Raw genomic sequence first — 24,451 nt, 5'->3', positions numbered from 1 at the left:
GCTAAAAGAATTAATTTAATTGTTTATTTAATTATTCTGATAATTTAATAGAACATTTTGGGAAAGGTTTGCTTGGTAGCACAATGGAAATGTCACTTTTGTGTATAAGTAACATGCAAAATGCATACTAGTTTTATGAAGAAAGGTTCAAAATCAATCTGCTCTATATCATTATGCTATTACGTAACTGTGGTGTAGCTATATTGTAATAATTTGTCTGGTTCTTTTTATATTGAAAATATAAAACAACAATATTCTTAGGGTTGCATCGTATTTCTTTATCCTTGGGAAAAACCTAATCCCAACTAAAACTTTTTAAATCATTTTGTTAAAAATATCAAGTTAACTAGAATATGATAATCCCATTTTAAAATTTTTCTAGTCTTTATTCTTCTATTCACAACACACTTCAGTTAGAAATGTGTTGCAAACTGTTATCGTAGTTGTCAATCTTTAGAATTTGAAGCTTGCTAATTTGAGCAATTTGTAGATATAGTTTACCAATAGCCATTAGCAGTGAAGAGAAGAGAAAAGGTGTTTTCCTGGGAAATACAGGGCAGAACCTTTTGTATGTAATAAAGCATTTTGTGTATCTATTATTTGCCATGTAAGTCTCTTCTAGAGTGTCCTTTTTGTATTATGTCATGCACAAAATGACTGACAACATTTTTCCCATAAGCACAGTATGCTTTTTCAGAGGCTTGTTATTCATGGTTCAATTGAAACAGAACCCCCATGAATAAACAAAGCCCACTGTATATTTAAATTGGTGAAAAGATCAGTATTTCTAAGTACTGCTTCTAGAAAATAATGCTTCATTCTTACAATTTTCTTTTCCAGTTTTAATTCTACTGATTGACAATGAATTTTTATAACAGTGTTAAAGTTTCCACCTGAATTCTTGCATGCTTGGATAAAACCAGTGGACCAATAATTAAACGTACATTTTATTTTTGTCATGCCTAGCCTTTGTTAATTATTAGGTAGATTGTGACATAATAATGTTAAAATTATATTTCAGGGGTTTTTAGTAAACTTCTTTGTTCCACCACAACCTACTGAAGGAAGTAAAAAGAAAAACATAATGAAAATGGAGTTTACGTTGAAGGAAAAAGTCCAGTATCCAAGTAAGTATTTAGTAGGTATCATTTGCATAACCAGCAGTAAGAAAAAACAGCTATCTTTAGAGAGAAAAAAGTTAGTGCTGAAGTTTGTTTATACATATATATTGACAAAGCCAATGCCTTAAATCTGCATGGCTTTGTTGTGATTCATTGTCAGCCTGTGCTCCCAGCAGCTGAGTCCAAGGAATCTGAGGAGGAGGAGGAGGGGTTTGGAGAGCCTTCGGTGTCGGAGGGAGGCTCTGATGCACTTCAGGACTCTCAGCTTGGCCCCTCCAGTCGTGTTCCTCATGAGGCTCAGCTGTGTGAGAAGCAGGTGTCGGACTCAGAGGAGTCATAGCTGAATCTGTTCAGAGATGCTAGAAGCAGAAGGCAATCCAGCAGAGCAGAGAAAATCAATGAGGCAACTCAGTGAAAAGAGGAGAAGGCATTGAGAAGCCACGCCTTGGGACTGATAATAAAAGGGGAAGGTGTGGGCGGTATTGGTTGCTGAAGGCAACCGTTCGGAGACATTCAAAGAGAATGGTCTGTTCTTGCTAATCTGTTTGACTCTTGTTTGATGTTTTGAATCATGTATTTTTGGTTGAAGAAAATATTCTGCTGCTTTTTTGTTTGAAAGACTTTATTATTTGGAACTGTAAATAAATTTGGGTTCGGTTTTTTCCCAGCCTACTGATTGTTAAAAGGAAAAAGGGTTGTCCCTGACACACAAACAGGGCCGGTCGTAGGCTGGAACAGAACAGGTTTTGTGCAAGTCTAAATTTGTACATAACTCACTCTCTTGCGGGAGTTGCATTGGTTGCTGATTTGCTTCCAAATCCAATTCAAGGTGCCTTTTGACACCTTTAAAACTACGGTACATGGTCTGGGTCCAGGTTATATGAAGGGTCATCTTTTCCCAGTTACATCTACCTGACCCACCGGAGTAAAAAGGCAAGATAAAGTTTCTGTCCCCTCTCTTAAGGAGGTCCATCTAGTGGGACCAGAAAAAGGGACCTTCTTTGTGGAGGCTTCCTCCCTGTGGAACATCATCCCTGCAGAAATAAGATTGGCCACCACCTTGATACACTTTTGAAAGGCTTTGAAAATGTTTTGCCAGCGGGCCATGGGATCCCAGGGGTGAAATGGAGCCCATCAAGTTGCTGGTTTGATTATTGTGGCCAGGATGTGGAGGTTTATTGGGTTTTGTTTTCGGGCTTTATTTCTGTAAGCCACCTGGAATCACCAGGAATAAGTTGGGCTGCCATATATGTTTTCTAAATAAATAATAAATATTCCCTTTTTATTTATTTAAAGTACTGATAATACTTTCACTCACAGTATGTTCAAAGTAAATAAACACAATTGTATAGGTTTTAGTATTCATAATTATTAAAAACTAGGAACTATCAAATTCCTAACAAAATGATGTTTTATTTCCTCCAGGCGGTTATTTACTTACACATTAATAAAACATGCATTTTTCTCAGACAGCTGATAGTTCTGTGGGGGGGGGGAAAACCTGTCAAATATGCTTAATGTAAAATTATTTTCTGTTCTTTAAATTAATGAACTTTCAAGACAGAGCTCAGTTCTTCATTTTTTCCCCAGTTCTTATTTTTTCCAGTCTTCGCTAGAAGATTTTCCTAGTGCATAGGTGGTTCTTGTAAGCCCCACAGTATTTATACTGATGGCAGGTGTGATTCATTTACAACAACACGCAGAGGAATTAAATTATAAAATAAGTGACAGTCACAAGTAATTGAGAGTCTATTTGGGATTTCTCAATAAAGTAGAAACAACACATTAACAGAAGCATAGATATATATTACATAATGTATATTATTTTGATATACCAGTTAAAGTTTGAGTGAGAGGTCCTAAAGTTACATAAGGGAAATAGGTTAACTGTTGTATATTGTTGGAAAACCTGTGACTTCACCTCAGATTAAATGCTTGTTTTAGGCTAAAGAGTTTTTTTCCCCTCTTGTACAAAAACTAAGACCCATATCAAATCTTTTTGCAATTCCATTATTAAGTATATGATGCTTTCTATATCCCTTGGTTACATGTGATAATTGAAGAATTATTATTAGAGAATAAAAGTCCTGGAGGCTAGTAAGAAATTAAACTATTTAAGTTGTTTAGCAGAAAAAGCTACCTCTGCAAACTAGCCACAAAAAATTAAGCCAGAGCTTTTAAGTGTTACAATAAAAATCTTAAAATTACCTTGCAATCTCTTTTCACAGTTTTGATCAAAAATATTCATTCTTCGTATAGGTTTGCGAGTAATGCTTTTAACAGCTATAAAAGAAATGAATGTGAAGAAGGGAGCATCCATTGTTGCAATTTTTAAGTATGTCCATTCCATATATAAATACGATGTTCAGAGGAACCGTCGGATTCTTAAAAGAACTCTGGAAAAATTAATTGCAGAGAAGGTAGTGGAGCAAGTCAAAGGCCATGGTCTTGCTGGCTCTTTCAAGTTGGGCAGAAACTACAAGGAACAGATGTTTTGTAATAGATCCAAAAAACAGGTGAGCTGGAAGAAAAGGAATTATTTAGGATTATTTAAATTCATGTTCATTGCTATAATTAAGGGTTTTTTGGGGAAGGGAACTAAAAAATAGGCTGCCAGGACCATTGAATAGCAATTGCAAAATTATGGGAACATAGGCCCTTTATTTAAAATTAATCTTACACATAACAAATATTTCTGCATCATTATTATATCATGTTTAAAATACAGTGCAAAATTTATACAAAAGATAATCTTAGTACAATTGTGTGCATGATGCTAATGCAGAAACCCAGTCTTATTCCATGTAGGTATTCAAGATGTATCTGCAGATATAAGGAAAGGGTTACATGATGGATAGAATGTTATAAGCGGGCCTCCTTGATATATCTTCTACTTTTTGTATGTTCAATTAAAGAACTTAATACTTAAATAGGTCTTACCTTTTAGAAAACCTTTCTGGACTTCCCATTCCCATTCATGACTTCTTTTAAATAGTTTATAGTAAAGTATATTCTTAATTGTTCCTAATCTTTTAAGTACTTTGACAGAATTGTGCACAATTTTGGTGAAATGGAGCATAGATCCCAGTTATTATAAGTTAATATTATAAAATAAAAAATTACATATCAAATGAACATGAATAGGCTTTTTAATGAATCATAAGAATTGCACTGTAATTTTAATTAACAAGAATATTGAATTGTATTGATACTAGTAAGCTTTAAAAAAGTCAGTTTGGAGATTGCCAAGTGTACTCAATACTATGAAATGTATATTCCAAAGAGGTATAGTCTCCTATCCCCACTTGGTATTGTATAAATAAAGGTTAAAAGATAGTGGCTCACGCATGTGATACAAGCCTCTCCAGATGTGCCTTTCAGATGTGTTGAAAGCTCCCAGAATTTTTTTCTGGTGAGAATTACATGAATTATAATCTGAACACATCTAGAGGGTGTCAGATTGAGGAAGGCTGGAATACACCATGCAGAGTTGATGTTTTCCAGCTCTTCCTCATAATTTCAGAGAATTAGGAATTAGCACTACGAAAATTCAGTTTGGTTTCTTTTATATTTATAGAAAAGGCAAACTTCAAATAGATCTCAGAAGAAAAAATTGCCAGACCATAAGACTGAAATCAAAGAATTGGATGATAAGAATGCATGTTCTACAGATGCTCTGAAGTTACCTCAGGTGATAGATATTACAGCAGAAGATCATGATTACTGTGCAACAAACAAAAATACTAGTAAATCAAACCTGGATTCTAAGCGTTGGAAAATTAAAGATTCTCAGTGTAGGTCAACTGACAATATGCTTAGATCCAAAGATGAGATATGCTGTAGTGTTGCTGTTCCTAAAAATATGGATGAAACCGAAGAGATGCAGGATGCCTTAGAAGACCAGGCTTCAGTCTGTCAAGAACACACTAGCATCTTTAAACAACACCCTGGTTCTATTTTTCCATTCAACACCTCTGATTACCGTTTTGAATGCATCTGCGGGGAGCTTGGCTTGGTTGACTATAAAGCTCGGGTACAGTGCCTGAACTGTCACCTATGGCAACATGCTGAATGTGTGAATTATAAGGAAGAAAATCTTAAGATCAAGCCCTTTTACTGTCCCCACTGCCTTGTAGCAATGAAACCAGTTCCTACAGGAGCCACTCTCATCATTTCTCCAAGTTCAATCTGCCACCAGTGGGTTGATGAAATTAATAGACATGTGAGATCTTCGTCCCTTCATGTGCTGGTAAGAAACATTCTTTATAAAAACACTAGTACAGTAAGAGTTCGAAGAATGTAATGGATTTCTGAAGAGCAGGCAGAAGGAAAATGTATTTTCTTGTGAGCATTATTTTGTAGAGCACAGGTGGAATTACATGCCTTTATAGAGACTGGGGGGAAATACAAAGTTATTCAATATATATCTGTACCTGCATGATTATATCATTATTGCTATCATTTACAAAAACCGTTTGAAGTTCATTGTATCCTGGATAAAATATTTTCATGCAATTTCTCAGATTTGCTAGCAAGCTTCAGAAATTACAGGTGGCCAGTGGAAAATCAACCATTATTTGATGCATTTCTGTATTAAAGGGATTAAGTATACTTTTGTGAAGAAATTTTAATTCTCTTTTTGTGTGGTACTTTTTTTCCATTTAGATCTCTCTTGTGTAAAAATGTGAAGCTGACTGGATTTATACCTTCCCAAACAATTCCTTGTAATTGTTTAGAACATAGTTTTGATTGTTGATACAATTATTCCTCCTATCAAAAAGAACAAAGTATAACAGAGGAACTGTAAAAATAGTGTTCAGTATTAGGACGGTTAGAAGCAGTCAATAGAGGTATTGGCAAAATGTATGAGTGAAGCATTTTTTTCTTAAATAACTATTTCCTGCCCCCCCGGTGGCTGTATATCCTCATCTGCATGCAGGCAACTCAAGACAACTTTGAAATGCTATGTGAGCTTTTCAATGGATGCTGTTCCTCTTAAGCTCGAAGAGATGTATTTTTCTTACCAGCACATTTTGTCATGCTCTTTTTACGTACTTCGGCCATGTTTTATTTCACTCTATTAAACTATAATTAAGCTGTTACCTAATTTTTTAATGAGAAAGGGGTTGCTTAACTTTATGAACGACAATCACTTTTTACTACATGAAATCTCTAACTTTCAATATTTACTTTGTCTTGTATTTTTTGGCAAAATCATACAGGTTTATCAAGGAGTTAAGAAGCATGGCTTCTTGCAACCTCACATCTTAGCAGAGCAGGATGTAGTGATCACTACATATGATGTCCTCCGGTGTGAGCTGAATTATGTCGACATTCCGCATAGCAATAGTGAAGATGGGCGCCGTTTCAGAAACCAGAAACGTTATATGGCCATTCCTAGTCCCTTGGTAGCTGTGGAGTGGTGGAGAATTTGCCTAGATGAGGCACAGATGGTAGAATGCACCACTGCAAAGGTGAGGCAATCCCTTGGGAACTTCAGCTACTATTTAACCATGTAGATATAAATATGCCCTTGCACTTTATCCATCAGAAGTGAGTAAATTATGAGTTTCCCCTAAAGTTATTTGCATCTAAATATTTTCCCTGATGGAGGTTTGAGAGGATATGAAGCATATCCATTTTAAAATAATAACTTTACATAATGTATTCTGACAGTTTAAAGAAGTAGGTCATGATGTCTGTTATATAGCTTCATGGCTGAAAGCAAGAGATTGATTTAATGCTATCTCAAGAGGCACAAGGCATGCCCTTTGGGTTTAGAAGATATGAAACTGTTAGCATTGAATTTAAAAATGCCCATTCCAGCAGCTGGTAGAAGATACTGTTAATACAATTGTTTTGAAAGATTACTATTTTATTTTACAATGTTATGCGCTATCTATTCCTAGATAGTTCAGGGAACCTTATAGAAATGTAAACTTTATTATTTATTTAATTTATGAGGTGGCACGGTGGCTCAGTGGTTAAGATGCAGAGCTTGTCAGCTGGAAAGCTGACAGCCCATGTTTGAGATCCAAGCACCACACTATGGGGTTGGTTCCCAATCTTGCCCCAGCTCTTGCCAACCTAGCAGTTCAAAAACATGCAAATGTGAATAGATAAATTGGTATTACTTTGGGAAGGTAACTGCTCTGTGATGTCATACTGGCCACATGACTTTGGAAAGTGCTGTCTCAGTGAACTTGAAATGGAGATGAGCACCACCCCCTATAGTTGACAATGATTAGCAGAGTAAAATCCACAGGGACCTTTCTTTCTTTTTATTATTAAATTTATATGCTGCCCGTCTCACTATCAAAGCAACTCTGGGCTTTGAACTTTAAAATTCCACAGATGCATAAAAAGCCTCTGAAACTGTTTAGATCTTCATTCAATTGGGATTAAAAAAATATATACCGTGCACGGCAGATGGATAGGTGTTAAAAAGGCAAAGCAGGGGATCAATTCAGTAAAAATGGGATTTATGGGAAATGTGATCGGGGTAAGGCAGATTTGCTGTAAGAAAAGGAGTTCAGTTGTAATGGTCTAGAACAGACGTGTCAAACTCACGACGTCACATGACGTCACGCGATGTATCGGGATGGTTTTGCCATTGCCGGCAATGGGGTGGGTGCGCCGTCCGTGTGATACATCTGGCCCATGGGCCGGCAGTTTGACGCCCCTGGTCTAGAACAATGGTTAGCCAACCTTGGAATTTGGGGGACCTAAAGGCACATTGTACCATGGCACCAGGAAGTCTCAGTTAAGATCCATTTTTAGCCATGAACATTCATGGGAGACTTTGGGCCAGTCACATTCTCAGCTTAATCTATGTCACTTGGGTGGAGAAACGGGAGGAAGATTGTGTAGGTGTGTACGAGCACCTGAAAGAAGGATGGGGTAGAACTGTTATAAATGAATCTTATAAATACTTCTGTGATATATTCAGCAATGAGTATATAAGAGTACATGTATAGACTTAAGCTTCAGTTACAAGCATAGTTTTCAATCATCCATTTATACACAAAAAGCATATAAAGCAGATGAATGAATGACTAAAACATTAAAAAAGAAATTGTTGCAATTCTGCCACTATAAAGAAGCTGTCCTGAATAAAATTGTTTTTCATAAGCTTGTGAAATGCAAGGAACAAAGTGGCCTGGCACATCGATCAGGGTTAAAGTGTTCCATGGCATTGGGGCTACAAAAGAGAAAACCTGTCTTTTGTTTTAGGAACCCCCTCACTATGAGAGAAATCGGGGTCTGGAGTAGGCTCTCTCTCGTTCTGGCAGGATGGGGAGGATTAATTTGCAGAAAACTGATTCTAATATAGCCTGAACTTCCATTGTAAATGTTTTATAAATCATCGTGAGCATTTTGAATTGGGTGTGAAAGCTTGCTGGAAATCAGTGTAGTTATTGAGAAGTTGGTATTTGACTAAGAAAATAGGTGTTACATTAGCAAGTTTTACTTACCAGCAGCCTGACACCTGTATTTTGTGCAAGGTATGGTTTCCAGTTAATCTTCAGAGGGCCACATGACGATAGCATGCGTCACTTTTGCCAAGGCTTCCTGCTTCCTACTCCTAATACTGCATCAGCTTAAACTGGAGAAGGGCTCCACTGGACATTACCTTGATCTTACAGTGCTGTTTGCTGCCGACCGGGAGCTCTTGGATTTAATATTGTTCCTACATGTCACAATCCTGTCTTATATTTTTTGTCATCCTGTATAGGCTGCAGAAATGGCACTCCGTTTGAGTGGAATCAATCGCTGGTGCGTCAGTGGCACACCGGTACAGCGAGGACTCGAAGGTGAATGTCTTTTAAGTTGATATCACTGATTGCTGACCTGTGTATTGGAAACCAGCAATACTAGATGAATTGCTAGTGGATTATTTAGGCCACAAGCGTCAAACTCGCCACGTCACGTGACGTGTCTCAACGTATTGTGACTTTTTTTTTTTGCATTGCCGGAGCTGGGGTGGGCACGGCCTCTGTATGATGCAACCGGCCCGTGGGACGGCAGTTTGACACCCCTGATTTAGGCTGTTTATAAAATGATGGGCTACTCATTTTAATTTTTCAAAAAGTAAACATACTATCCAAGTTTTATCAATCCCTCATCCTCAAAAGAAAACAATCTTAATGAGGTTTAACTTGTCTGATGATGAGCTAAAGTAGATTATATTTTTTTAAAAAAATAAAGAAATCACATTTTAAATAGTTTTTGAAAGACTGCCACCTGCATTCGGTAAACTTTACTCTTTCTCTGCAACAGATTTGTATGGATTAGTACTTTTCCTTGGTGCTGATCCTTATTGGGTCAAATATTGGTGGGATCAGCTTCTGTATCGACCGTACTGCAGGAAAAATACACAGCCTCTTTACAATTTCATTGCCAAGATAATGTGGAGGTCAGCAAAGAAGGACGTGATTGATCAAGTAAACATTTCAGTTCTAATAACATGGGTTTTTTTAGATAACATTTTTTACCCAAACTTTAGTTGTTTACTTTTGCTTCATTTTGTTAGATTCAGATCCCTCCTCAGACAGAAGATATACACTGGCTTCATTTTTCTCCTGTGGAGAGGCATTTTTATCATCGCCAACATGAAGTGTGCTGCCAGGATGCATTGGTAAAACTCAGGAAGATTTTGGACTGGTCTCTCAAACTCAGCAGCTTGGATAGGAGAACAGTGACTTCTATTCTGTACCCTTTGCTTCGTCTGAGACAGGCCTGTTGTCATCCACAGGCTGTTCGTGGAGAATTCTTGCCTCTGCAGAAAAGGTTAATTTCACTTCTTAAAATGGATTTAGATTCTCCTTATTAATATAGCTATATAAATATTTGGTCTTTCCGTAGCTACTCTGATAATAATAAATAAAATTCAGCAAATTTACTGTGTGAAAAGTAAAAAATGTCAAGCATTTATTTGGAACTGATATCGCTGCCTGATATTCCAGGCAGCAGTGGCAGTGCCAGGGGTAGGCAGCCTTGGCTCTTTTATGAATCATGGACTTCAGCTCCCAGAATTCCTGAGCCAGCCATGTGGCTTGCTGGCCCAGCTGTGGGAGGGGGGAACTGGGTTGGTGTGGACACACATGCACACGCAGCTCAGCTGCAAGTTGAGCTGCGCGTGCATGCATGCCGGAGCACCACTTGCATGACTTGAGGTTCGCATGTGTGTGAGTTCACCAGGCTATTGCTTGTGTGAGTTGAGCTGTCCGCAGGTATGCACTGGCCTGCGGCCCGAGTGCAAATAAGTCACTGCCCATAGTGGGCCACGGCTTTAGACAGTAGCATTTTTGAAAGCAGCATCTCCTTTCTGTGTAGTTTAAATAGATCAAACATATATCAGAGATGAAGTTTATTTGTTACTGTAAGGTAACCTATTTACAAGTAAATAACTCAAATAATTTAGTTAGAAAATGTCTAAAATTGACTGCTTCATTCAAAGTTAATTATTTACAATTAAATCAATAGTGTTGAAGAATATTTCAATGTGTTCAACATTAATGAAGTTCAGTTCAAATTCAGATTATGGCCTGCAACTGTGAAATAATTGTAGTGAATAATTTTCTGTCTATTTCTGTTTTCTCCTTTTTCTTCTCTTGAGGAAGGAATAGCACATCATTGTGAAATTTGTAGTTGACAATTCAGGCCCTCACTGGACTAGAAATGGTTATACAAACCTGTATTCGGAGGCTACTATTTCTACTAACTTTTACCATAATGCTTGTTTAAACCATTGCAATTTCAGGAAGTGTGTAGATGGGATACAGTGGCTTTAATCTTAAATTAGTCCTCGGTTATTGATTACTCATTCAATGAGTATTTGAAGGTTGACAGTGTTGAATGAATGACCACTCCCTGAAGTTCCATCTGTCCCAGCAGCCCCACAGGCAGGTGGTCATGATCCAGGCGCATGGCAGCTGGCTCACATTTACAATTGTTGTAGCATCCCATGATCATATGATTACCATTGGTGACTTCCCTATCAGCTTTCCACAAGCAAAGTTAATGGAGATGGCAGGGAAGGCCACAAGTCACTCTTGTAGTGTCCTTTCCCATGCCCACCCATACGTGTGTGGCACTGCAGTGCCCTTTCCCATGTTCACTTACACAAATGCCTCAGCACGCCTTTCCATGCCTGCCCACATTTGCGTGGTGCTGCAGTGCCCCTTTGCCTGCTTGCCTGCGCTCATGGGGAGCTACAATGTCTCCTTCCCCACCTGCCCTCACAGTGTGCCACAGAGTGCTTTTGTCATTTTGGCATCCTAATAGTTAGGAACATACGGTTTCCCCTGCTTTCGCTTTGTTGTCCCCTACGTTATTTTAACTATGCATTGTTGTTGATCAATCTTTTTCTTTACTTCCTCTTTTACTGCTTCAGTTGTTGAGGGAGATACAAAGTTTTGGCTCTTGCTTTTTCTAGCAGCCTCAACCATTGTTAATTGATGATGTTGTAGCCTTGATGGGTTACATTCTCTGTCCACACTTGTGATCTCTCCCATATTGTGCAAGTTGTAAAGCCTGTGGTCAGGAGCATTGTTCCTTCTTTGTTCTGCAGTAATTTGGATAGCTGCTAGGATTATGTGTATCATTCATGTTTGGTTCTTTGTTCCAGCACAATGACAATGGAAGAGCTTCTGACATCTCTGCAGAAAAAATGTCGGACAGAATGTGAAGAAGCTCATCGTCAATTGGTGTGTGCTCTTAACGGCTTAGCTGGTATCCATATTATTAAAGGTAAAGAAAAAAGAAAAACCTTGGAAATAGAATGGAATAATTATTTGATTTGGAAATATATTGTGTTTTTTTATCTTAATTTGTTACAGGTAGTCCTCAACTTACTGATACAAAAGGGAACAGAAAATTTGTTGTTAAGCAGTACATTTGTTAAATGAGGCATCGTGTAACTGCACTCAATTTCACAACATTTTTTGCCACAGTCATTACATGAATCACTGTGGTCTTTAAGCGAGACATACTGTGACCGTGACTTGTAACCTTCCCTGCCAACTTCCCCATTGACTTTGCTTGTCAGAAACCAGCTCAGAAAATCACAAATGACGGTCACATGACCGCAGGATATTGCAACTGTTGTAAATACTCTAGGACAGGGGTAGGCAACCTTGGCTCTTTTATGACTCATGGACTTCAACTCCCAGAATTCCTGAGTCAGCTATGCTGACTCAGGAATTCTGGGAGTTAAAGTCCATGAGTCATAAAAGAGCCAAGGTTGCCTACCCCTGCTCTAGGAGTGGTCAAGTGTCTTAATCATGATCATGTGACTTTAGGGATAATGTGACTATCATAAGTGTGAGGACCAGTTGTAAGTCCCTTTTTTCAGTGCCATCATAACAATTGCCAAACAAATGGTCATTAAGTAAGGACTAGCTGTATATTAGTTAAGTTAAGCTGTTTTCACTAGAGTCTTCCAAGCAAAAAGTAGCTATTATCTGAATGTAGTTACCTAATGAGAGTACCAATGAATATGTGGAATGGTACTGTTTTGGCTTTCAGAAATAAAACTAAGTAAAGTTGAAATAATACAATGTGTGAATTGAAGCATCTCAGACTTTTGTATTATGTTGCTAACATATTTTGATTAATCAGTAGATTAACAGATTAGTTGATAGTGTGCCATCAAACTGGTATTGACTCCTAGTGACCACATAAATAGTTTTCTCCAGGATAATCGCCCCAGCCGAGCCCTTCAGGTCTTACAATAATATACTCATTGCTGCTGGTTGTCCTCTTATCTTTCCTTCCAAACTTGCTAGCACAGGGGTCAGCAACCTGAAACAGTGAAAGAGCCACTCGGAACCGGTTCCCTCACAAAAGGATAAACTGGGAGCCGCAAAAAATGTGTGCACATGTACGTAAATGCGCACATGTGCAGAACAGGGTTTGACTGAAGAGTGGAGCCAATGCGAGATATGCACCTACCCTGCATATTTGAATTGATTTTTTTTTTGGACTGCACATGGCAGAGGACTGGGAGCCACAGGAGACGGCTGAAAGAGCCGCATGCGGCTCTGGAGCCGCAAGTTGTAGACCTGTGTGCTAGCATTATGATGTATCTCCAGAAAGCTTTGTATTTGCATAATGTATCCAAATTGGAGCCTGGACATTTGTGCCTGGAGTGAAAATGTTGTGGGTTGATACGTTTTGATAATTACTTATTTTCCTGGCTGTCTCTGGTATTTTCAGGAACCTTCTCCCAACACCAAAGTTCAAAGTACCGTTGATTTTTATATATCGCCTTTTCGAAGTCCAACCTACACTTAACGCACCGTGTCACAGGGAAAAGCATTGCCTGCACAATTCTGATCTTTGTAGGTGTAGGTGCATCATGGCATTTGACTATCTTTTCCAGGGTCTTCATGGCTGCCCTAGAAAGTGCTGATTTGCAGGGTGTTTCTTGATTGCTGGTTTTATTTACTGTTGATGGTTGAACTTGAAATGCAGGTGTTATCCATCACTTCAATATCTTTATTGTCACTTCTATCCTGGTTGTTCTACCTGTTGTAATTAGTTTGGTCTTCTTTATGTTTAATCTTAGTCCCAGTTTTTCTCTGTGCTTCTTGTCATTTATTCCTAGAACTTGCACATTGTTTGCATTCTCAGCTGTCTAAAGGTGCATCCGCAAGAATGTTCATTTATATTTCTTCCTCCAGTTTTAAAATTATTCTTACCTTTTTCCGTTCAATTTTCCTCATACTCAGCATACAGGTAGTCCTCCCTTAATCATCCTATTTGAAGCTTTCACCCTTAAGTGAAACAGAGGCTTAGTAGAAAATCATGTGATCACAATTGTGCTTTCCAGCTGGAAAAAGACAAGACTAGTAGGTTTCATACCTTCGGCTTTGCTCTTCTGCACATCAAAAGCAATGAAATTGCAGCCTCAGTGCACCACATAAACAGCTTACAATACTTATAAAATCTCTGCCTCTGCAGTCTTTCTTGCTCTGCGAGGGGAGTGAGAAAAAAAAAGCCAACGATTTCTGTAGGCAATCTCTCCTTTACCTAACCCTTTCCCGCTGCCACTGCATTCAGAACCTGCAGCTGGGGCAGAGTGCAGCAGCGTGGTCAGTTCTTGGGGCCCTGAGAATTGCCCATGTAACCCCACTGCTCCACGAACTGCATCGGCTGCTGGTTCGCTTCCACGTGTAACTCAAGGTGTTGCTAATCATCTTTTAAGCCCTTCGTGGTATGGGTCCAGGCTACTTGAGGGACCATCTCATCCCATTGGGACTGTCCCCTCCCACCCGTGCTGGCAAAGAAAGCATGCTGTCGGCCCATCAGCTGGATTATTCTAGCTGGTGGGGTTCAGGAGAAGGTGCTGTTGCACCTGCTGTCTGGAACATTCTTGCCCCCTGGAATGAGGTGAGTTCTAACCCTCCTGCCCTTCCATAGGAATGTAAATACCTGGTTCTTCTAGTTAGCTTGGGGCTCCAATGAGGGAGTATCACAGTGAAGTTGATAGATTAACAGGTCCCACTCCTCCCCCCCATCCTGTTCCTGCCCTCCCCATCTTTTAATTGGGCTAAAGTATTTGGCTTTTTGTATTAACTTATTTATATTTTTAGCTTATATCCTTTTTATTTTTTATGATCGTAAGCTGCTCAGAGTTACCTTGAGGTAGGACGGGTGGCCAGTATATTTTGCAAACAAACAAACAAATAGAAGAACAGTTTGCTTTCTTGAAATCTCTTTCCACTCTTTGTGGAGTGGGTGTCTTGCCAGATCCTTTCTCTGGCTTCTTTGCGGAGCAGAGATTTTGGAGAAGGGATTTAAAGAGAGTAGTGTAATTTGTTTGTACAGCGTGCCATGGCTCCCATCCCTGGGCTATTGTCACAATTCCATTGCTTTCAGTGCGTTGAAGAGCAAACAGCTTATTTTCTTCCAATCTCTTTCTCTCCAATCTGCAAGTGAAGAAAAGAAAAAATGCATCAGGCACAGATTTTGCATGAAAACAAATGAGGTATTTTGAAATTCCCATTTCTCTAAACACTTTCCACAGTTTGATATGATCAACAGAATCAAACATCTTTCTATAATCAGTGAAATACATATTGACTTCTTAGTATTCTTTGGGTTTCTCAATTATCCATTGTGCAGCAATAATAATGTCTCATGTTCTTTGGCCTTTTCTAAAGCCAGCTTGAACAGGAATTGATGGAGTATCTATAGAAATATGGCAAGAAGAAGAACTTGTAAAGGTTCTAACCAAAAGGATGGCAGCAAATCTGGAGAATTACAGAGACCATTGAAGAGGTCAGTCTTCATACTAATACCAGAGAAAGGATAGTTGAATATGCAACCATTGTATAATATCTTTAACTTTACTTTCTAGCAAAAATAGTGCTAGATTAGAGCCCCATGTGGAAAGGAGATGCCAGATGTTCAAGCCAAGGAGTGTGTTTAGAAAAAAATATCCATTTGTTCTGACTTAGTAATGACTAGGATGGTGATCTAACTTCATCTTCTAATACAAGTAGGGAATATTTGTTCAGATATTTAGCTTGCTTTGTTCAGTTTTTTGGTCTGTTTTCATATTCATCCTTTGAATTTATTTCATAGTTCTTCTAGTTCCCTACCAATGAGATTTAAGGCTTCATTGTGATTTTTGATGTTCTTCTTAAAAATGGTGGCTACTGTATGTGTCCAAAATTATATCATGGAGTCTGATTGACTTTCTTTTTTTCACTTTAGCTTAACTATGAAAGATCATGAGCAGTTCGTGATCTTTTTCACAGTCAGCCTCTAGCTATGTCTTTGATGTTATAATTGAGCTCTGCTATCTCCTTATGCTAGTAATACTGTATAGTTAGTTTGATTTCTGCATGTAGCAAGTAGTGATGTCCATGTTTATAGATTTCATTTTGGTTATTTGAAGACTATGTTAGCAATGAAAAATCATTGGCAGAAATGGATAAGTCATTCCCCTGCTCCATATAGTCAAATTACATCTTCATCCTCAATATTTTCCCCTTCGGCATTCCAGTCTCTAAATTTGTTGATTTCAGATTTAACTTGACTATTAAACTCATTAACCTCCTCTTCTTTTGCATCAGTGGTTGGGGAATTAACTTGGATAATTAAAGAGTGATCTGCAATATCTAAACTGACACTATTCGATCATTAATTGCACTGTGATCAAGTATTGTTCTTGCTGCATCTTACCTAACTGAAAGCTTAGCGTGTTCTTTATTTTTTGTGCCCAAATAGTGAACAGTATAATCTTCTGTCTGAAAGCACCCAATTTCAGCCCATTTAAATTATCTGATGTCTTAAGATATCAACACAGTATTTGGTCAACTTCATTTCATCTTTCAGTATGCTGAACATCCACCAGATTTATCCTTCTTAGATTCCATGTTATAACTGTAATTTTATCATTGCAACTTCAGATTTTCTTTTCCTGCATGGAAGCTGGCATCTACATTAGATGCCCTGAAAGCTTTAAATTAGCCATGCCATGAACACCATTAATAATTCAAAAGATTCTCAGCACTTCCCAGTCTCATGTTGAGGAGCATCCAACCTGAGGGGGCCCTCAGCCAGAACTATATTGTTAATCAGCTTATCTTGTCTATCCTGTGCAGTATGAAATAATGCCTTTGTCATTGTCACTGAAGTGATGATCTGCCTCCAGCACCTTCTTATATGTCACTGCTGCCCAGTGTAGGAGTCTGCTAATTCAGCTGGGTAGCTTGGAAAACATTCATGCCTTGAATGATCTTGCTGGGATTCTATACTGTTGGCAAACATTCCTGATTTTCTTTGCGCATCCCTCCTAGGAACATCCCCCCCACACCCCATTTGCTGACAATTTGTTAATGCATTGGTCTTGTATATTGTTTTCTGGCTTTACGAAACTTGAAGCAGCTTCAACTTTGGTCTTAAGTTTACTGGATTTCTTTAAAATGAATTGAAAAAATATTCTTTTTTCATAGTTTGCCTGCAGTTCTTTTAAATATCAAGTGACCGTCAATTCTGGATTTAAAAGGCCAACAGGAAATGTTGCTCTTAGGAAATAGCTTTTTTGCAGTTTGTTTTAGCTGAAAACAACTAATGAATTTATGAAATAAAAAGAAAACTCTCATGAACCATTTCCAATAAATTTAATAGTTTGTCATGAATTAGTTCTTACGGTATAATATCTGTGGAGATTCTCAGTCATGCAGGCCATAGTTGTCTCAAAGATGCTTTTTTCAAAAGGCAACTGAACTTTTTTTTTAACTCAAGGAAGAAAAACAATGTAATGCATTCATAGATACCTGTCATAGTACCTGCCCTGGTAGCAAACTTGGGAAAGAAAATCATATCCTTTTAATTCTTCCTTCAAAGAAAGAACAAAGAAATGAGAGGTTAAAAGAGCAGACTGAAGTAGGAAAACCAATAATTTTGTCTCTTAAACATCAAATGCTCTGCCTTTCAGCATAAAATGCATGGTGCTTCAAAGTTTGTGAACCTTACGGATTTTCAATATTTCTGCATAAATGTGAAGCTAAAATGTCATTTGTTCTCCAAATAAGTTTTTAAATTAGGTAAAGAGAACCCGATTAAACAGTTGTGTAAAAAATATATATTTATTTATTGAGGAAAATGACCTAAACTTACTTATGTGTGTAGTAAAAGTCACCATTTTGACTTATTTTTCGAGTTGGTCTTTATCATGGAATCATAGTGATTTCCACATCTGGTCAATGTCTGCTAGGAGGGGAGAAAGGGAAATTCCCAAAAACACATGGATTTGGATTTAGGAAATCTGGGATTTTAATACTTCAGTCCATGGAACTTTGGAAAATAATTTATTAAAGGATATAAGTGCTGAGAAGAAAGAGAAGAAAACGATTCCTGGATCTTGAGTTCTAATGTTAGGAGGTTATACTATTGACTGTCTATTGAACTGACAGTGCATAAGCTTAATCCTCTCAGAGGTGTAATAAATTCCTCATTTTAATGTTATCTTGATGTGATACAAGTAGTTCTAAATTGATGATCACAACTGAGCCCAAAATTTCTGTTGCTAAGTGAAATATTTGTTAAGTGAATTTTGCCCCATTTTATGACATTTCTTGCTACAGTTGTTAAGTGAATCACTGCAGTTAAGTTAGTGACACAGTTGCTGAGTGAATCTGGCTACCCCATTGATTTTGCTTGTCAAATGGTGGCAAAAGGTGATCACATGACCTCGGGACACTGCAACCGTCATAAATATGAACCAATTGTCAAACATCTGAATTTTGATCACATGTCCATGGTGATGCTGCAACAGTTGTAAGTGTTAAAAATGTTCATAAGCAACTTTTTCAGTGCTGTTTTAACTTCTAACAGATACTAAATGAACTGTTGTAAGTGGAGGACTACCTGTATTTAATTTCTTATGAACTGGATTTAAACCATGTGTCGGGACCCACCCCAATCCACATCTTAGGAAAACAAAAACTCTTGGAGTCAGTTCTAGTCCAAAAGGAATTTTTACTAGGACATGCTTGGTTGTGGAAATACAAGACAGGACTTAGTGTTGTTTTACAAATTGAAACTCTATAAAGGGATCCCGGTTCAACCCCCCTTCCCTCAACCCCATTTGGTCAGCCCCCATCATTTTACTTCGTGTCATCCCTTTCGTGGGAAAAAAGGAACTTCGAATCTTTATGGTTATTGCCTTCTTCCTCTACAGAATTAAACGAAGACACAGTCCAGATGCCTTCTTCTCTAAACCCTCCCTTTTGTTCCCCCAGTTCAAAAGGTTCCCTTGGTCTTTGAAATAACCTAAGGCAGGCTGAATCCACATGTGCTCCTCCTTCCTTGGGAGATGGCAGAATCCATGGGGGGGGATAATGTTTTAAACATACATTTATGAATGTGATATAAATTTATTTTTATTTATTTATTTAATTAAATTTTTATACTGCCCTATTCCCGAAGGACTCAGGGCGGTTTACAGGGCAACATAAAATGCAATATAAAAATAGTATAGTATAAATGGATTCTGACACCATGTTTCAGCATGTTGTTGTGTTTGTATTTTTCCAAAGGGACTGTATATTTAAAATATTGATTGTTCGTAAATAGTACATACTCATTTTGACCATTCCAACTAGTTTTGATAACGCAGGGAAATTTCTTGTCCAAGTCATTCAAGTTTAGTGTAACTTTAAATAATAATTTAATAATATTTTGCATAGAAGTTACAGCGAGTGGCAAGTGAAGTTCTCAGTTTTAGAGTTCAAGTGCAATGGGAAACCACAGTTTCCTTGGACATCAATAAACCTGCCTGAATTTCTGGTTTATATATTTCCTCTCCTGTCTATATTTTCATGATTGTAAGGAGAGGGTTTGAAGTTTATGCTTAAGAAAACACCTTTACACATTATATCCCTTCTTTGCATTAACAGCTCAGAATCTGAAATCCAACTTTGATCCCAGACTCTTTTCAATATCAGGCACATTGAAGTATGGTTTAAATTTGAAAACTGATCAAACTGATTTCTTTGCAATTATAAAATTAGAACAGAAAAAGAACCATGGGCATCAAGCGATAGTGGTTTCCTATTATACTTGAACTGGACCTGGTTGTTTGAAGTATAGCATAACTAATCAATATTATCTTCCCTGCCCCTATTTTGTCTTCAAAAATAACAACAGTCAACTCCTGGTATATTTTTTACAATTTCAACCACAAGGCATGCAAGGAATAGCAAGGGCAGTACTTTGAGAATTGGCAAGCAGAAAGCAATTTTCAGAAATAATATGAAACTGTTATTTTAGACCAGGGTTCCCCAGTCCCTGGTCCATGGACCAGTACTGGGCCATGGCCTGCCCACAACTGGTCTGCACAAACAAGCCAAGTCCCATCTGTGTAATGCAGACAGCACACAAAACCACACACTCTCTGGTCCTCAGAATAACCTTTCTCCACAGAACCGGTCCGTGGTGCCCAAAAGGTTGGGGAACTCTGTTTTAGACAATGGTCACTTCATTTGTCTGAGTTTTAGTAAAAGGATTATAGCAATGGAAAGAATTCAGTGGAAGCATCCCACAAGTTTATTTGGTAAGACGTTGTGAGTTGCCAGCTAGTAATTCAAACAGACTGCCAAATATATGGCAAATTCACCCTGAACTAGCTGAACAAGGGAGAACTGGCAGGGCAAAGATGAGGCTTCAGATTTCAGACATTTTGGTTTGTTAATTCCAAAAGAATTCCCTGGACAACATTTTATATTATTTCTCCTCCCCATCCTCTTTAGTGAAGAGAACAACTCAAGAAATGTCATATTTTTATTTATGGGAATAACAATTCTGTGATAGACTTTTATTTTTTTAACTTCATTTTCAGGGTGGAAGTTTGGTATTCAAGTCCTTTTCAGTTAGATTCATATATTGATCTTGTATATATTTTTTTAATGTAAAGGTGCTTCTTTTAAAAAAAAGAGTAATGATCATGTATACATAATTTTATATAAGCAGAAAACAGAAATGCAACGTTCCAGTCTGAAATGTGCTAATTTTTCAGGAGAATATGCTTCGGCGGCAGATTTGTATAGAGAGGTTCTGCGTTCCTCTGAAGAGCATAAAGAGAAGCTCAAAACAGATTCATTGCAAGTATGTACACTAATTTGTAGGGGTTTTTTTTGAAAGACCACATAGGCTAGTAAATGTTGTGTTAAAAGAAGCTAAACCTCTATGAATTCATTTATGAATAAACAGGTACATCTCCATTTCATTTTATTTTGCAGTTGTGATTGATGCAGATGGATCTAAATAATACTGTTAAAGAACAAGGCATAACTATCTTAAATGCAGATCTTTCATTAGAACATCATTTTGTGTACATATATAATGCTCCACTTATTATTGAATTACTTAACTTAGCTTTTTGGTGTGTGGTATTTTTTTAAATCTTTATGGGTGTTTTTTAAAGGATTGCAACAGTCTATTTGGAACATAGTACTTTACAGGCTTTCAGGACTGCGGTCAGCCCTTTGACCATGCCAGGTTAGGAAACAGGTTCCATGAAAAACGTCAGCATTCTGCTTTACTGATATATAGGTAATCCTTGACTTATGACTGTCCAAAGTTACAGCACTGCTGAATGAAGGGATTTACAATTCATAGCTCTTGCAGTACCCCTGCTATCAGATGATTACTATCTGGGTGATGGGCAACCCTTTTGCACTTACAACCAGTTGTCAAGTACCCCATGATCACATGTTTGCCATTCACAACTTTCTTTGTTGGCTTCTCTAGGAAGTCATTGGGAAAGCCAGCAGGGAGAGTCGCAAGTTACTGAGGTAAATCTCCTCTACCTGTGCACCCTCCCAAGTTTCTTTGGGGCCCCTCTCAGTTGCTCTTGCTGCCTTACACACCATAGACCTACTGCCCCCAGCTGATCTTTACCATCTTCTGTTGACACAGTATGCCAGCCTGGCACTATGCAAGGTAGCTGCTGGCCATGCTAGGCCTTCTTCCTGCTTGTGTCATTCTCCAGATCACATGCACTGTTCTCCAAATTTCATGCCCATTATTGAGAGACCTGGAGAAGATGGTCAGACGTGGCCAGCAGCTGCCTCATAGGACCAGAACAGCCACACCTCATCAGTAGCGAGAGCAAAAGACTCTGATAGTCAGCTCAGGTGGCAGGGTCCCTGGGATTCAGGGTGGCAAAGATGAGTGCAGCTGGGCCTGGGCTGGGGTGCTTCCTGTGCTACTGCAGCTGCTGGAACTTCTCAGGATGCAGTGGCTTTGCACTGCATTCTTGGAGTTTCCTAGGGCACAGTGGTTTTGTGCTATGCTGCTGGGCCATGCTGGGGCAGTTGAAGCTTCCAGGGGTGGCTGCAGCTGCATGCTGTGCTGGAGCCTAGGGAATTTTTTGCAGCTCCAGAGCCATGGTATGCCAAAAAGCACCTAAGCCACATGGTTCTGGGGCTTCTTGCTGCCTTGCAAGTTGTAAGGATGCAGGGTGGTTAAAAGAATAGAGATGGGGCTGGAGGGGAATAGGCAATTGGGGGAAGTTGAAGGGGAGACAGTCTCTTACCTTGGAAGAACCAAGGCTTGGGGCTGGGAGGCTTCAAATTTAGAATGGCTTGTTGGAATTTGCTGAATGACTGCAGTGGGGAATGCCAGAATTGCCATCGCTAAGCAATGAGGTCATGTGATGTCGCTTTATAGCTGCATCACTTAGCAATGGAAATTCTAGTCCCAGTTGCAGTCATGAGTTAAGGACTACCTATATTCTTTCTCCAAGATCATTTTTGTTGGTTTTCTATGGTTACTGAATTGAGTTCAGTAATTTTCTGGAACAAATTATTGAATCAATTTTGTGTGGTTGTATAGCTCTATTTGTCATTGTCCAGGTGACTGATATATTTGTGTAAATGTGTTTGACAGTAAAAATCTAAAATGATGGTTCTTTCACTTCAGCTTCAGAATGCTTTGAAAGCTTTTGAATTAAATAATGTGTGTATTTTCCAGTTAATTTAAATTATTTATATTTCTTCATATCACACATTTCCATTCTAAAAGCCTACTTTTTGTCTCCATTTCTTTGATGTGCCTATTGGCAGGGTTTGTGAAGGTCAAACACAGAATCTGGAGCAAAGAATGCCACGAATTTAAGTACACACACACACACCCGGCTCAAATTTTGTGCTTTCAGTACACTATTTAACTTCAGCAATGAAAATATTTTCATTTATGCAGAAATTCATGTTTTGGACGAAACAGGCAAAGAGCTTAAGGCAACCATTTTAAAACCTTTCATTCCTCCCTTCACAAAATCCCTTCAAATAGGCAGAATTTTTCATCCCATTATCCATACTCCTTGCAGCCCTCATAGACTTTTACTTATTTTTTTAAAAAAATAAAAGATCATTAACTGTAAAAAAAACAGCCATCCTGGTCAGTTGCCCTGATCTGAAAATGTGTATATACAGTACTATACAATTAAAAGTAAGAAATTATTTCTGAGTTTCCTTAGTGCACAAACCTGTTACACATTAAATTGTTCCCTATTACAGTTTTCAGAATATAATAGACTTCATGACAGGCATTTATGTTACATTGACAGAGACTTCATTCTACACACAATCTGATGGAACTTCTGATGGCAAATCATCCTGGGATACCACCCACTTTAAGAGATGGCAAACTTAAGGAAGAGGTACTTTGTTCATTATATACATTTCAGTGTGTGGGAAGGAGCACCTATTTGCAAAAAAATAAAATAAAAACAGATCAGTTGTATCTACAAACATAAAACATTCCCGTATGGGACAATTCATGATAAAGTCTGTACTGATTCCAGGGCTAGCAAAAAATTATCACAGTGTTAGGGGTGGGATTCTTTGGCTCCTGAGGAATATTCATGCCAACTCCCAGCTTCTTGTGCTGTTGATGCTTGTTTTCTGGTGCTGTGAGGAAAATCATTTTGAAGAATGGTGAAGAAGAAAAAGTTTTAAGCCAGATTTCTCTGTCTGAAGTTAGGCTGTCTCACTAACTTCAGAGGAAGAAATTAGAACTATTCTGTGGCTATCTAATAGATATTGTGATTGATACCATGAATAACTGACACCCCCCTATCCGAAAAAAGATTTTTGTTTGGACCTGCCTGGAGTCTTCTACCAGTGTTCAAATTATACTATTCCCCTTCGCAAACATCTGTTAATTATACTTTGTTGTGTTTTATTGAAGTCATTAATCAAACCAGGCTAGCATTCTAGAATAGCTTCATGTAATTACAATAATATATCTATGGATTAACTGTATTTCATTGTTAGAAGGATTTCTGTCAAGGTTATATGACTCACTAATCTTTCACTTAAACGCAGTGTGAACAACTCCGCCAGCATTATATGAGTAAATCAAATGCAGAAGTTGCTGAAGCTCATCAGGCTTTGCAACCAGTTATACAGACAATTCATGAACTCCAAAGAAAAGTAAGAGATGGCTGCCATATTTGATCTGTATCTTTTTAACATTCAGAGATACTATATTTTTGCATCCTTTATCACAGGGCATCTTGAAATCAGGATGTGCAGATGTTTTGACTTAGAAACAATTTGTTTTGAGTATGCAGCGACCTGTTTTCAGGTGCAGAACATCTTTTTAAAGCATGAAATGGGCCGTTTCAGGCATTTCAGAAGTGCTTCAAGCTTTTACATTTGAAGCAATGATGTTTTGAGCTTGAAACTATATGTTCCAATATGCTCAGATAAGCTGCTGCATCGTATATAGGAGTTTCACACTCAAATAGTGGTATTCCAAATTCAGAATGGTTTGTTTTGAAATGTTTTGCACAGCACAAATTGAGG

The 24,451-nt window shown here is 38.1% G+C and overlaps 1 protein-coding gene across 2 annotated transcripts in view; it reads left to right on the top strand.

Moving 5' to 3' along the window:
* Positions 1–24,451, top strand: part of SHPRH (SNF2 histone linker PHD RING helicase) — a 56,863-nt gene that overhangs the window by 11,978 nt on the left and 20,434 nt on the right. For both annotated transcript variants that reach the window (XM_083367460.1, XM_083367459.1), the window contains exons 7-17: positions 1,022–1,127; positions 3,381–3,637; positions 4,699–5,370; positions 6,344–6,595; positions 8,857–8,935; positions 9,402–9,565; positions 9,655–9,911; positions 11,752–11,873; positions 20,656–20,744; positions 23,209–23,301; positions 23,969–24,076. In XM_083367460.1, coding sequence (XP_083223586.1) covers positions 1,022–1,127; positions 3,381–3,637; positions 4,699–5,370; positions 6,344–6,595; positions 8,857–8,935; positions 9,402–9,565; positions 9,655–9,911; positions 11,752–11,873; positions 20,656–20,744; positions 23,209–23,301; positions 23,969–24,076 — 2,199 coding nt within the window. The remainder of the gene's footprint in view (positions 1–1,021; positions 1,128–3,380; positions 3,638–4,698; positions 5,371–6,343; positions 6,596–8,856; positions 8,936–9,401; positions 9,566–9,654; positions 9,912–11,751; positions 11,874–20,655; positions 20,745–23,208; positions 23,302–23,968; positions 24,077–24,451) is intronic.

The sequence above is a fragment of the Vipera ursinii genome (assembly GCF_947247035.1).
Source record: "Vipera ursinii genome assembly, chromosome: 1".
NCBI lineage: Eukaryota > Metazoa > Chordata > Lepidosauria > Squamata > Viperidae > Vipera > Vipera ursinii.
Note: the sequence above shows the minus strand (reverse complement) of the source record. Positions and strands in the feature narration are given on the sequence as shown.